The following is a 15211-nucleotide window of genomic DNA, read 5'->3' as shown; positions in this document are numbered from 1 at the left end:
ACACAAAGAAACGAACTATAATATAACAATGGCTCTATTCCTGTCTTGGAAAAAAAATAGTGGATTGAACCTGATTTTGTGGCTTGCCAAACCTTCCGCTTTAGTGGCAATGTTCAATATAACATTTAAATGAAAAAATAACATTACAGGACTACAATACAGAACATATTGGAAAAAAAAGCACACGAATAATAGCTAACAAAAGGCACCAGGTTTAAAATTGAATACGCCAGAAGTGCGTTTCGTCCACACAAGACTAACTAGTGACGCCCAGATACAAAAGTTTGAAAGCGAAAATAAGTACAAAGTTGGTGTTAAACTTTCAAAATTGATTCAATAAATGAGCAATTGACAACTGATCACAACTGATGCACGCGTTTCAAAAGTACTGAAGAAAACATTTATATAATTTAAAATTTCAAAATATCGTGCCTCGAGAGCGTTCTCGTGGAAACTTGATCGGTTTTAAAGGCTGCACTTAGTCGGATCAACAATCGACTTGATCAAATCAACGAATTAACCATTGGTTTCGTTTGACCTTTTCTTGTCTAACCATTACACCTCTAAGGATAAAGCAAATACTGGTCGACATGAAGTTAGAATAGTGTGTTTGGATCAGGTACAAAATTCTCGTCTTGTCAACTATATTTAATATAGATCATTAATATTGTTTTCGCAGAATTGATTTAAAATCAAAAGAATAACAAAAACACAATTGAAACAATAACAATAGCATTACACGACATGTTGGCAGCACGAACCCTACCTATGCAGCATGTGTTCAGTTTCATAGTTATTAACCATTCCAATCGTTCCCTTACACAGTATGGAACTAATATGTTCTTTTTTATAGTAGCTTTCATGAAAGAAAATGTGATACAACAAAAATACCTTACTACAAAGAAAATTTAAACGAAAAAGTCCTTAATAAATTGGCGTTTCCTTGTGTAGAAAATGGTGGATAAAACCTTGTTTTATAACTAGCTAAACTTCTCATGTGTATGACAGTCGCATAGATTTCTTTAAACTGACGACAATGTGTAAGGAAAACAATCAGCCATGATAGGTAAAAATGTCAAAAATTGGAGTACAGCAGTAAACATTGTGATATAATTTTCAAATTAATTGATAAATTTGTTTAAAAAAACCGAGATGAAGTACAAAAACACGTTCATTTTTTATTATGAAATCAAAACAGAAGACAATAATATCTCCTGTAATGGATATGCGGGAGTATAACAATCTTTTTCCTGTATGCGATTGGATCTGTCATGGATATGAATAATACTAATATACACACATTGAACATTTGACCTCTGTACAACAATCTATACACTGTTGATTCATTCTTTTAATGTGTTTTTACAAAATTATAGCGTACACTGGCGTACAGGATTCCTTTGATTACTCAAACAGTAAATTGCTCTGTCATTACACATTAAAGATTCGCATAAACTGACTGTCCTTCTAATAAATCTTTGATACACTTGTAGCAGTACTCATACTGATCCTAAAAAACATAACCCATTCTCATTATACGTCACTTATTCACATGAATAACTATTGGAAGGTATAGTTCTATGCTATGTTGTTAAGAGTTTTTATTTTTGCTAGAAACGCGATAATGTTTGATAAAGGAAACCGTTGTAATAATTTTATAAATCTAAAACTTATTAGATTTAGATCTCTATATAACTATAGTATGTTGTAGTATAATACTTTTTGTGTGATTATATCGGTGCGATGACGAAGTTTGTTCTTATAATGTCCTGTTAAAATACTGGTTCATGCACGATGAAAGTTTAGCGCTCACAACTATGTTTAACGTCACTCCCTCAACATCCTATACATGCATTAACTCAGTCCGTCCAATTCGGAGGTAATGTTTAATGTGTGGCTATCCTATTTAATACTCGTTTATAGCTTACAACATAAATCAAGCAATTATTGTTCTTTTGGTTTTTTTGTAGTTTATTCTACGAGTAGTAGTTCTTTTGGTTTTTTTAGGCTAAACGAAGCCCAATGCCCAAATATTTACTATTTTGTCTATGTGTAGTGGTTGTCTTTTTGGCAAACATACTACACTTTTTCAATAAATAAAGCAGTACACAATTAATTGTTATTTGGGAAATGTAAAATATTGTTTTAAAAGTACGTCACATAAATCGTTAGGTAGTGTAATGTGATGTTGTAACACAGTATGTCAACTTGTGTAACTCTGACAATCGTATAAGCAATCCATAATATGGCTCGATAGCTGCTGTGATATTTGTGTATTTTATAATGATTGTAGCTCTTGCAAACTTACAAAATTAGTCACAAATTCTGGTCGCCGTAATTGTATTGTTCTTATAACTTGGAACACATCGACTTGATCATCAATCTTCATTTTCTCTAAAATCAAACTTAATGCAACAAACAACCCACTTGTTGTTGCACCATTGCTGGAAAACACATGCATATGTTAACTATACATATATTGCAATGTTAGGAAACAGGGAAGGTAAGGGAAGATGAATCTAATTCATTATCATCACTACAGCTTATCTGTATCAACACATTTAAAACATTCTCTTTTAAATCAAATCAGAAGCAGTGTTATTTGTAAAGCTTTAATATAACAGGCACTATGTCGTCTAGTTCTAAAGTTTTTTTCATTGTCTAAGATGATAAATGTTAACAAATTTTTTTTATTGTTCGTCATCCATGATATTTTAAATGAAAACAAGAAAGATACAAACAAATAATAATATTTATTAAAGGGTCAACTATTGCTTAAATTTTAATAATCTAAAAACGATAATTTATGGTTGAACGCCTGTTGATATTCAAATTCAATATTTTTCAATATAAAATAAAGAATTAACTTTTCGCGATTCCGGATTTTCGTAAGTATTTTCCTTAAAATTTATTTCGTAGTCTGTTTGTAATTTACACACTATTTCAAAAAGTATGGTTTTTAGAATACCTGCAAACGACAGTCACTGGACCGGTCTGATGTTTGCGTTGATCAATCACTCTTTGCAACAGTACCAGCATGTCAGCTGTAGTAGGTAGAAAAGAGTTGCCACTTTTACATTCTTTTGCCGAGAACACATGTATAGATCTTTTATCATGTTTATTCTTGAAATTACAAAAAAATGGAAATTTAAATTATTGCAGATGTTATTAGTCTGCTGTTGCCGTATTATTAGACATACCACAAATAACACTTCTTAGATTTTTTTCACGGTATATTATACAATTTTACTAACTGTATGATAAGTTCTTTTCAAACGAAAACTAACAGTTTTTTCTGAAACAATTTTTATAATTAATCATTTACTGCGAGACGTGTATTGCCAATTTTGTGTAGATTAACGAAATAATTACGATTGACATACTCGGGTAGGATTGCTACGGATGATTCCGACAACAACAGTAGGCGTGTTATACACCATTGTGAAGATAAATCAAATTAGGTTTACGGCATAACAAGTTTTAGTTGGGTTGACAGCCGAGACACGGCATTTAATGAAATTTCGTCACCGTATGACATTTTTCAAAATCGCGAGTTAAGTACCTTGTGTTATATAAAGGTATATAGGGGAAAAAAATTCTGAGACGAGTGACTGTGAGTGGTTATTAGTGTTCTTAACATAATGCAATATTTGAAAGTGAACGCTAAGTAAACTACAACCAACCGATATCAATAGTATACTTCTGTAATACGAATTCTTGCATGGTCTAAAAGAATGTTTTGTAAAAAATTGCATGCTTAAATACATTATTTTTTTTATAAAAATAACTGCCACATTTTCTCAAATGTACTTCCGGTGGCTGTGTTTTTTAACATTAATTACTAATTAATGTTTTGTTAAATATTTGTAATTATCATTGTTTATCTAAACATAATATAATACTACCATGTTGTTCGATTCTCTTAACAATTCACTTCAATTCAAAAAACCATATTCCACTATTATAGACTTGCTTATCAATACTCAGAAACCTAACAAATCATATGTTTTCTACATAGATATAGGAAGATGTGGTATGAGTGCCAATGAGACAACTCTCAATCCAAATAACAACTTATAAAAGTAAACCATTATAGGTCAAGGTACGGCCTTAAACAAGGAGCATTGGCTCACACCGAACAACAAGCTATAAAGGGCCCCAAAATACATGTATTCACAATAATCAAATATGAGATTTACACTGTAATTCTTACCTACAATTTTAATCAAATGCAGCTTTACACTGTAAGACATTTAAGGATGTATTTTAGATGTAACAAATAACGTTCTTTTCTAATTCCTATCTGTTATGGCGAATCGTAACTTTTGCAATAACATCTCTTTAGCTAACAATATGCACGTTGGAGTTTTGTCAATCTGTGGTCCATTCATCAACGAAATTTCAAGACTAATATCATGTGTGTCCTAAAAAAAGGAAGGCACAACATTCTTGTATTATTTGACATTAATTGTATTTTCTTACCGCTCGATGTATTATGGAAAGTTGAACTTCTCTCGGCGTCTGATCATTATCAAGCTCAATATCAAACTTTTCAAACTCCAGTAGTTTCTCTGTTTTTGACCATAATGGAGCATCCTTAAAATAAACAGAAAATGAAATCGTTACTTCAGACTTCCTAGTTTTAAATACAGTATTTTTATCATGGAATTTATTTATCTATTTATTTGGTCTCATCTTTTCAGTTGTATTAACAGAGATTGAACTGTGGATTTTTAAATTCAAATACTTTCGACTCAGCGATACCAGACGTCAGAGTTTATATGACAATCTAGCATATAGTTTCGATTTGGTAATTATAAATAAGATACACATTGCTATCATGTATTTGATATTATGTTTATCGTGACCTGGACTTTTGATGAGACCGAACATTCCAAAATCTGCAGACTAACCAAAACAATAACAATTATGAGAAAAAAATTCTTTCTTGTTCACAGATTCCTATGACAATACACTCTACGCATGCTACGGTAGTTTGAGGCTGTTAGAAATATGTGTGTCCTATTTTCCCCATGTACAGTATCACATTGGATTCTGATATTCAAGATATGTTCTTTTCCGCATGTATAAGCGACTTTATAATCAATTCATGTTTGATTCATTTATCCTTTGATCATCTAAACATAATTTAAAAATGTCGTTTTTAGTTTTTTAGCGATGTTTTAATTACTCCTGCAATTCTGTTGAAAGTCATATGAAACTTCAAATTTGAAAAACAAAATGATGCATATGTTTTTTATAACTAAATAGTTAAATTTTATTATAAATATTCTGTACATAAACCTTTTTTTCTCAAGAAAATTTTATAAATTGTCCAAATTTAGCAGATATTTACTTTTTTTAATTGTTTGTTCCAGTTAACAATTCGCCGATATGTTTTCCGTAGGCAGTGAACTCAGCGTTACCTTTCTCGCAAAAATTCGCTGATCTCAATACACATGGATCTGTTATAAAATAATTTATCTTAGTGTTCATGTTATACGTTTGAAATTGACGTTTTAGAGAATGATGCATTCTTACATCACTGATCATTGCCAGAGTCAATCTTAAATTAACTCCCTTTTGTCCATTTTGTAATCATTTTAATTTGTTATCGTCCTGAACTTGCATGTTTTACTTCCCATTTGACGTTAAGCAATAAACATTCAACCATTCAATCAAAATGTAATAGTCTTGTGATATATACTTTTCCGAAAAACTCATACACGTTTAACCAGTACGAATAACCACCTGGTCATCAACTGATTAAGCTTAGTTATAAAACATTATTAGAATTTAATTAAATGAAAATAAAATCATTTATTGAATTAACATATACATGTATTGAGACTCGATAAATCGAGTCGTCCTTACTCTTATTGTGCTAATTTGAGCATGTGACAGCCGAGTAGTAAAAGTCCGTGCAATTTAACGGTCTCTTTTACCTTGAAAACCGAACAGAGTGGACGTTAAAAAATTAAGAGAAATATTTTACATACACTATCAAGAAATGTCTAGAATTTTTAAATTTTAGCTTTAAAAATAAACATCTTCCATTTACGCAAAGGCAAAGTTTACTGAATCTAATTTATAAAAAAAAATGATCCTTTAGAACTGGCAAATTATAGACCAATATCATTATTGAATAGTGATTACAAAATACTCTCATACAGTACAGTATCACATTGGATTCTGATATTCAAGATATGTTCTTTTCCGCATGTATAAGCGACTTTATAATCAATTCATGTTTGATTCATTTATCCTTTGATCATCTTAACATAATTTAAAAATGTCGTTTTTAGTTGTCAATTAATTTTAGCGATGTTTTAATTACTCCTGCAATTCTGTTGAAAGTCATATGAAACTTCAAATTTGAAAAACAAAATGATGCATATGTTTTTTATAACTAAATAGTTAAATTTTATTATAAATATTCTGTACATAAACCTTTTTTTCTCAAGAAAATTTTATAAATTGTCCAAATTTAGCAGATATTTACTTTTTTTAATTGTTTGTTCCAGTTAACAATTCGCCGATATGTTTTCCGTAGGCAGTGAACTCAGCGTTACCTTTCTCGCAAAAATTCGCTGATCTCAATACACATGGATCTGTTATAAAATAATTTATCTTAGTGTTCATGTTATACGTTTGCTTAATATATATTCTCCTTTGTTGCTTGTTTGCTTAGGCGACAATCGATAAACTATGGCTTCAACACACGGCAGTTATTTAGCTGTCATATTTTCTCATTGTAACAATCCGAGAAAAAAAAAATTGACGATTATACGATATAGTATGGTAAAAATGATGATCAGAAGACTAAGTTTATGTTATATACATATTGCTTTAAGAATTGGATAAACAATAATTTTCACAAGTCACTCGTTTCATATGAGTTTAAAGGAGTATAATTAGACACATACCAACTATCATACCAACAACATTTAAATGTGTACACTATATTTAGCCTGATTGTGATGTAAAAAATTAATTAAATAGTTCATAATTGTCTCACTTCATTTAGTGTGTCCAAAAACACAACAATACTGGAGTCATGATCATACACCATTGTCCAGAAATCAATCACAGTTTCTTTTAATGGACAGTGGGTTACCAAGAAGCTCCCATGTGGAGAATATCCCTACAATAATAAGATGTAGGTATTTAAATGAAGGCTATGTGATAATAAGCGTTTGAAAGGGTTGATGAACATAATGTTGACGAAATAAGTGCAAATTTAAACTATGTATAAAAGATAATAACGTATAAATGTACTCTCAATCCATTAACTTTTATAAAATTCTTTTCAAAAGGAAGAAACCCATTCGTGTATTCAAAAATAAGTTTGTTACATGCTTAATTTAAATGTGTCATTCCTTTTAAATACAAGCACGGGTATGTTGTTTTATTTACAAAACATATCAACTAGAAATAAAGCGGCAGTCCCCAAACTGGTTACACTTGCAAATATCCATGTAACAAGTTTAACTCAATCAGTTCTGTAAAGAAGTGTAATGAAAACAACTAGTTTGACCGGATTTCACAGTTCATTAAAAATGAGTACTGGTTTAAATTCACTTACTGGTATTAAGACTGCATTGATGTAATTGTTTTTGTTTTTACCAAAAGACATAAGATATGGCCTGAAGTCATCATCTACAATGTAAATGAAAAGTCTTATTTAAAATGGAAAAAACGAAATAGGAACATGTTGAAACAAATAAAAAATCAATAGTCCAACACATTTAAATAAACCTAATTAATTTGTTGTCTTGGTAGTTAATTTATATCGATTTCAATTAAGCAACAAAATATGCAGAACAAAATATGAAAAGTTTAACCTTAAAACATATATCTATTTAATAGTATGGCATATTTTATTATATTATAATATATCTTCATCAATCACAGACCAATAACATTAGTAGAGTTGGTTGTTGAAGTGTAAAGTTGACTGAGTCAGCTTTTATTGACTTGTCTCTTTCTTCAATTACCTTGGAGTTCGGTATATTTCTCATAGTTTTCTCGAAAAAAAATTCCAGCAACATATATATAAAAACATGACTATGAAAGCATGTATCGATAAACGAATTAAGACGCGTAAGACTCAAATTTGTAAGAAGTGGAAACAATTTCGGGAATTCATTTCTCATCATCTAATTGCAACTTTGTTTAAATTGACGTTTTAGAGAATGAAGCATTCTTACATCACTGATCATTGCCAGAGTCAATCTTAAATTAACTCCCTTTTGTCCATTTTGTAATCATTTTAATTTGTAATCGTCCTGAACTTGCATGTTTTACTTCCCATTTGACGTTAAGCAATAAACATTCAACCATTCAATCAAAATGTAATAGTCTTGTGATATATACTTTTCCGAAAAACTCATACACGTTTAACCAGTACGAATAACCACCTGGTCATCAACTGATTAAGCTTAGTTATAAAACATTATTAGAATTTAATTAAATGAAAATAAAATCATTTATTGAATTAACATATACATGTATTGAGACTCGATAAATCGAGTCGTCCTTACTCTTATTGTGCTAATTTGAGCATGTGACAGCCGAGTAGTAAAAGTCCGTGCAATTTAACGGTCTCTTTTACCTTGAAAACCGAACAGAGTGGACGTTAAAAAATTCAGAGAAATATTTTACATACACTATCAAGAAATGCCTAGAATTTTTAAATTTTAACTTTGAAAATAAACATCTTCCATTTACGCAAAGGCAAAGTTTACTGAATCTAATTTATAAAAAAAAATGATCCTTTAGAACTGGCAAATTATGAACCAATATCATTATTGAATAGTGATTACAAAATACTCTCATACACTCTAGCTTTAAGAATAAAAAAAATCTTAAATTTAATCATTAATGCTGATCAAACAGGATACATAAAGAACAGATTTATAGGTTTTAATTTACGCCAAATACAAGATGTAATAGATTACGCAGATAAGTTTAATATAGAAGGAGCAATTTTATTCATAGATTTTTCGAAAGCTTTCGACACATTAGAATGGAATTTTATGTATCATACTCTAGAATATTTTGGTTTTAATAAACCCTTCGTAAATTGGATAAAAACCTTGTATACAAATATAAATAGTTCTATATTTAATAACGGCTGGATATCTGCCCCCTTTAGACCCCTAAGAGGTATCCGGCAGGGGTGCCCGTGCTCTTCTTTACTTTTCGTAATGTCAGTAGAAATAATGGCTAACCAACTAAGGCAAAACAACAATATAAGAGGCATAGAATTAAAAATTGATAGTAAAACACATTGCTTAAAAATCACGCAAGTGGCTGATGATACAACTCTATTCCTAAAATCTAAAGAAGAAATCAGAACAGCATTAAATATAATAGAAATTTTTGGAACCTATTCTGGATTACAACTTAACAAAAATAAAACGGAAGGAATTTGGATTGGTAAACTAAAGCATTGTAGAGATAAAGTAGATGAGATTAATTTCACGGACAAACCTGTTAAAGTGCTAGGTATATATTTCGGCATTAATAAAAAAGATTGTGAAAAATTAAATTGGGATACTAGATTTGAAAAGAGTCGAAATCTGATTACATCGTGGAAAAAAAGAAACTTAACCATTTTAGGTAAAATTCTAATAGTTAAAACTCTCATTATACCACAATTTACTTTTTTTAGCAAATGTTACAGTTTTAAGTAACTCAAAAATAGTTGATATAGAAAGAGAAATCTTTAGTTTCATATGGAATAGTAAGAAAGACAAAGTTAAAAGAAATACTTTGGTAGCAGATTACAACCAGGGAGGGCTTAAAATGACTGACATAAAAAGCTACTTCTCCTCTCTTAAAATAAGATGGGTCTCTAGATTGCTACAGGCAAAACAAGAAAATTGGACATTGATACCAAAGCTATTTTTAAATATATTAGGAGAAAATTTCCTCATTTTTAGAATGAATTTAAACAACCAAACTTTAAAAAAACTAGATTACATAACTAAGGACATTCCAGAATTTTACTTAGAAATAATAAAAAGTTGGATTCTATTTCATGAAACGAACAACACAGAATTGAAAAACTTTGTCGAAATAAGAAAGCAAGTTATATGGGGTAATAAATTTATAAAATTTCAAAACAAGCCGCTTATTATGCTTAACTGGATACACAGTGATTTTATTTATATAAACGATATTATTGACGATAATGGAAAAATTGCCCAAGATAAAATATTTAAAAAACTGCGAAACACTAAAAATTGGATAGCAGAAATTTCAAAAGTCAAAAACTCAATTCCAACCTCATGGCTAAAAGCTTTAGCTACGGAATAATCCATCAAATCAAAAGTAAATTTTAACCGATTATTTATCAATATAAACAAAGAAAACATTGATACTGAAAATTTAAGCAACAAAAACGTGTATCAATTGCTCGTTCAAAAAACAATTTCTCCAAACATTGGCATAAATAAATGGAAAAATGAATTACAAATAAATTATAATTTTACCAACTATATGTTTAAGTTTATACACCAACATTTAAAACTGAATAAACTTAAAATGTTTAGATGGAAATTAATAAGTTGCATTTTACCAAATAGAGAAAATCTCTACAAATGGAAAATCGACACTAGTCCATTTTGTCAACTTTGTCAACTTAAAGACACGTATCAACATTTTTTTATCGAATGTAAATTTCTAAAAGAATTTTGGGAAATCATTAATAAAAACTTATCTCAAATGAATTTTAATAAAAACATTAACTTAAAAGATATTGTAATAGGCTACAAAATAACAGATAAGGAGTATATCGGATTCAATATAAATCTGACACTTATAGGATTTGCTATCTACAAATCATTCTATTTATCCAATCAAAGAAATAAATCTACTAAGGTATTCAATCTCTTTAAATTTGAATTAGACGAATACGTAAGATCCTACAATCTACAAGAATATACTACAGTCCAAATGCTTCAAACTTTAATTTCTCCAAAAATAAAATACTCTTAAAGAAGATATTTCTAGAACACTTTAACTAATACAAATAAAGAAATGACTTACCTAATATGTTTCAAATCCAAATAAAAAGAAATTAAGTCGCCAAATTCAACATACATCCTTTAAAAAGCATGCTCTCTCTCACCTTTAAACAAGGTAAACCATCCGATCAAGAAAATCGATATCACACACTCTTAAATTATGTAATTTTTAAACGAGATAATTGACACCAGACAATCAATTTCGGATAAGTGTATTATATGGGTGTTATTTAATTATGTATGGAAGAAAAGTATATCATTAATTTCAGATCAGAGTATTGAATTGTATTATATTATTATTGAACATTGTACTTAGTTGTAATATTCTAATATAAAATTTAAGAAAATAATACTTATCTATATGAAACCCTGTTCTTATAGATACTAACAATTTCAGGGTACCTTACAGTTAAAGCTGTAGCGGTAAGGTTATTGTTAACAGCTTTAGTGCAATAAATTTATATTCAAGTGTAAAAAAAAAAAAAAAAAGAAATGCCTAGAATTGGTCGACGGAGAAATGGGAATGGGCGCGCACGAGTGCCCGTTGTTGAAGCTCAACCACCAGAGAGACAACGCGGAATGAGGAACCGTGCAGTTGCTGCACCAGGAATTCAAGATGTGGGCGCAGTTGTTGGTGAAGTACAAGCACCTCTTCCTCTACCAATCCAGGCTCCTTTGCCTATTGAAAGATAACCTGCCTTGCAAGGTCCCGTAACACCAGCGCTGAACGTACAAGCGCCATTTGCGCAAGTTGAAATTCCAGCTCCTGTACCAATGCCTAATCAAAATGGTGAGATAAATAGTGATCCTAGTGTTATGATATTGTAATTATTATGTTTATTTATGTTGGCCTAATTTGTGTTGTATGGCCTGATAGTTGTTTACCAAATAATCTTATAACTGTGCAGTTTAGGAATCACTGGAACAATCACAGAATGATTGGAACTTTCTAGAATGATCCTTATAAAAGATGCGTAATTTAAACTTCTACGTTATTCCAGAAACTTCCATTGTAACTTTCCAGGATTTTCCACAATGTTCCATTATAGAGTGTTCTAGAATTTTCCATGACAACACTATATATACAGACACTAAAGTTAAACTCTCATAATTAAACTTGGACATAGACATTGATAGACATTAGTATTCACAGCATTTGGATTGACACTTTTATTCTACAAACAACATCATACTGGATTGTGACATTAGTAGTGAACGTAATATTCAAATTGGATTCCGAAAGATTTCCGGATACAGATAAAGATAACAGATTGGACTCATATTTTGACAGTTAAGTTAACAGTAATATTTGTGTAATACCTTTTGTAAACTTTTGTATATTAAATATTGTTAAATTTTACTATTGATTTGTGTCTTTTGTTGGCTACAATTTAAAGGCGATTTCTGGCCGTAACAGAAATTGGGGGCTCGTCCGGGATACTGAACATATTTTATTCAAAATTTGTTTAATATTTTTATTATAACTAGCCAACAAAATTCTACAAAATGGCATTTGATGCAGGTAAATTTTTGAAAACGCCAGACCTGGAGAGTTTTGATAATTTAAAGAAAGAGGAACTAGTGTTGCTTGCTAAACAACTGAAATTAGTTTTCAAAGTATCTATGAGAAAACAAATTATAAAAAATTTGGTTATAGACAAATTAGTTGACGAAGAAATTTTAGGTGAAGAGGCTCTTGATCTTAAGGTTGAAAATGTTGACGCCTTTAAGTTAAAACAGCTTGAATTAGAACATGAACTTAAATTAAAAGAAATGGAAATGAAGGAGATGGAGAAAAGAAAAGAAGATGAATTTAAATTAAAACAGGCAGAACTGGAAATGAAGGAAAGGTTAGAAATGGAGAAAAAAGAAAAAGAAGATGAATTTAAATTAAAAGAACTGGAAATGAAGGAGAGGGAGAAATTAAAAGAACTTGAAATGAGGGAAAGGCTAGAGATGGAGAAACTGAAAATTGAAATGGTCAAAGAAGAAAGCAACACTAAAGTTCACTCGAAATCAGATTATTTTGATGCAGCAAAAAACATACGTTTGGTTCCAAAATTTTGTGAAAAAACAGTTGATAAATATTTTCCACAGTTTGAGAAAATTGCTAACAATTTGAAATGGCCTATGCCGTATTGGACTACGATGCTGCAAAGTGTTTTTGAGGGGAAGGCCGCTGAAATATACTCCGCACTTCCATCAGAAAAAAGTTCCGATTATGACACGGTAAAACAGGAAGTTTTGAAAGCTTATGAGCTAGTACCAGAAGCATATAGACAGAAATTTAGATCTTATAAAAAGTTTGATTCACAAACATATGTGGAATTTGCTCGGGAAAAAGAAGATCTATTTGACAAATGGCTTACGTCAAAGAAAACAGATAACAATTTTGATAACCTAAGACAATTGATATTATTAGAAGAGTTCAAACTATGTGTTCATTTAGACTTAAAAACACATTTAGACGACAAAACTGTTGAGTCAATACATGATGCAGCTGTCATTTCAGATAATTATACTCTTTCACATAAAAGAAGTTTCAAGGGTCAAAATGTCAATACTTCCAGTGGAAATTACAAAAATCAAAGCAATGAGCGTACTGATAGTAAGCCTGTTGCACAGAATAAGAGTCAGTCCAGTTATAATATGTCTAGTCCAAAATTTGATACTTTTGAGAAGAAGTCACTGACTTGTGCTTATTGTAAGAAGATTGGTCACCTGATGGCTGATTGTTTTAGACTCCAGAAGAAGAATGAACGAGATAATAAGCCGAAGACCAGTGCTTGTACGACACCTTATAATACCAGTACATTGGAATGCCCTGCGCGTCAGGCTTTTAAGTCCAGTTTTTGTGATTACATGGAGGAATACAAACCCTTTATGTCTGATGGATTTGTTTCTATTGTTGATGATACCACTCTTCAGCCTATTAAGATTTTACGGGACACTGGAGCTTCTCAGACTTTATTGTTAGAAGGTGTGTTGCCTTTGTCCGAGAATACTTCTGTTGGTGCCTCCGTTTTGTTACAAGGTGTAGAGTTAGGTTGTATAGATGTTCCTCTCCATCGTATTTATCTGAAGTCAGATTTGATAACTGGACCAGTTGTTGTAGGTGTTCGTCCTAATCTCCCTGTTGAGGGTGTTACATTATTGCTAGGAAATGATCTAGCTAGGAACAAAGTGGTTGCTGAACCAATTGTTACCAGTGAACCGGTGGTGGATGTTAAATCACCTGAAGATGATGCTGAATTGTATCCAGCTTGTGTTGTTACTAGGGCGATGGCTAGAAAACAACAAAATCAGAATTTGCAAGAAGACAAGTTTGATTACATGGACCTTTCTGACACTTTTATAGCTGACATTGAAGGTCCTGGTAGCTCAGAAAAGGCCATTACAAGACCACCTAGTGTTAACAAGAATGTTATTATGCCATGGCCAGACGTTAACAGCCATTCATTAGACCGAAAGAATTTATCTGAAGAACAACATAAAGACCCTGAGGTTCTTCAGCTCAGCCAGAGAGCTCAACCACAGGAGGAAGCAGACAAAGTGGCCGAATGCTATTACCATCAGGACGGCATTTTAATGAGGAAGTGGAGGCCTCCTGATGCCACCCCAGAGGAGGAATGGAGAGTGCTATACCAAGTGGTGGTGCCTAAAGTTTATAGGCAAGAAATTATTGGTCTTGCCCATGACACCCCCTTGGCTGGGCACTTAGGTATAAGGAAGACTTGCCTAAAAATATTGCAACATTTCTACTGGCCCAGACTTAGAAATGATGTCGCAGAATACTGCAAATCATGTCATATATGCCAGGTTGTTGGTAAACCTAACCAGAAAATACCACCAGCACCACTTCTGCCTATTCCAGCCTTTGACGAACCTTTCAGCAGAGTTCTAATTGACTGTGTTGGACCTTTACCAAAGACCAAGACTGGAAATGCATATTTATTGACAATCATGTGTACATCTACCCGCTTTCCTGAAGCTATTCCGCTCAGAAATATCAAGACACCTACTATCGTCAAAGCTTTGATCAAATTTTTCACATTAGTAGGACTTCCTAAGTCTATACAGTCCGACCAGGGATCAAATTTCATGTCAGGTTTATTTCAGCAAGTCGTATACCAGTTAGGGATTGCTCAGTACAGATCAAGTGCTTATCATCCAGAATC

The 15211-nt window shown here is 31.4% G+C and overlaps 1 protein-coding gene across 1 annotated transcript in view; it reads right to left on the bottom strand.

Moving 5' to 3' along the window:
- Positions 1-1167: 1167 nt before the first annotated feature.
- The window catches only part of LOC143083002 (uncharacterized), a 62638-nt gene continuing 48594 nt past the window's right edge, over positions 1168-15211 (bottom strand). Inside the window, exons 25-30 of the mRNA XM_076259100.1 lie at positions 7586-7659; positions 7019-7144; positions 4483-4596; positions 2969-3123; positions 2309-2444; positions 1168-1510 (exon numbers count right to left, since the gene is read on the bottom strand). Coding sequence (XP_076115215.1) covers positions 1439-1510; positions 2309-2444; positions 2969-3123; positions 4483-4596; positions 7019-7144; positions 7586-7659 — 677 coding nt within the window. The 3' untranslated portion in view covers positions 1168-1438. The remainder of the gene's footprint in view (positions 1511-2308; positions 2445-2968; positions 3124-4482; positions 4597-7018; positions 7145-7585; positions 7660-15211) is intronic.

The sequence above is a fragment of the Mytilus galloprovincialis genome, chromosome 1 (genome assembly GCF_965363235.1).
Source record: "Mytilus galloprovincialis chromosome 1, xbMytGall1.hap1.1, whole genome shotgun sequence".
NCBI lineage: Eukaryota > Metazoa > Mollusca > Bivalvia > Mytilida > Mytilidae > Mytilus > Mytilus galloprovincialis.
The sequence above is the reverse complement of the archived record's forward strand: the minus strand, read 5'-3'. Positions and strand labels throughout refer to the sequence as shown.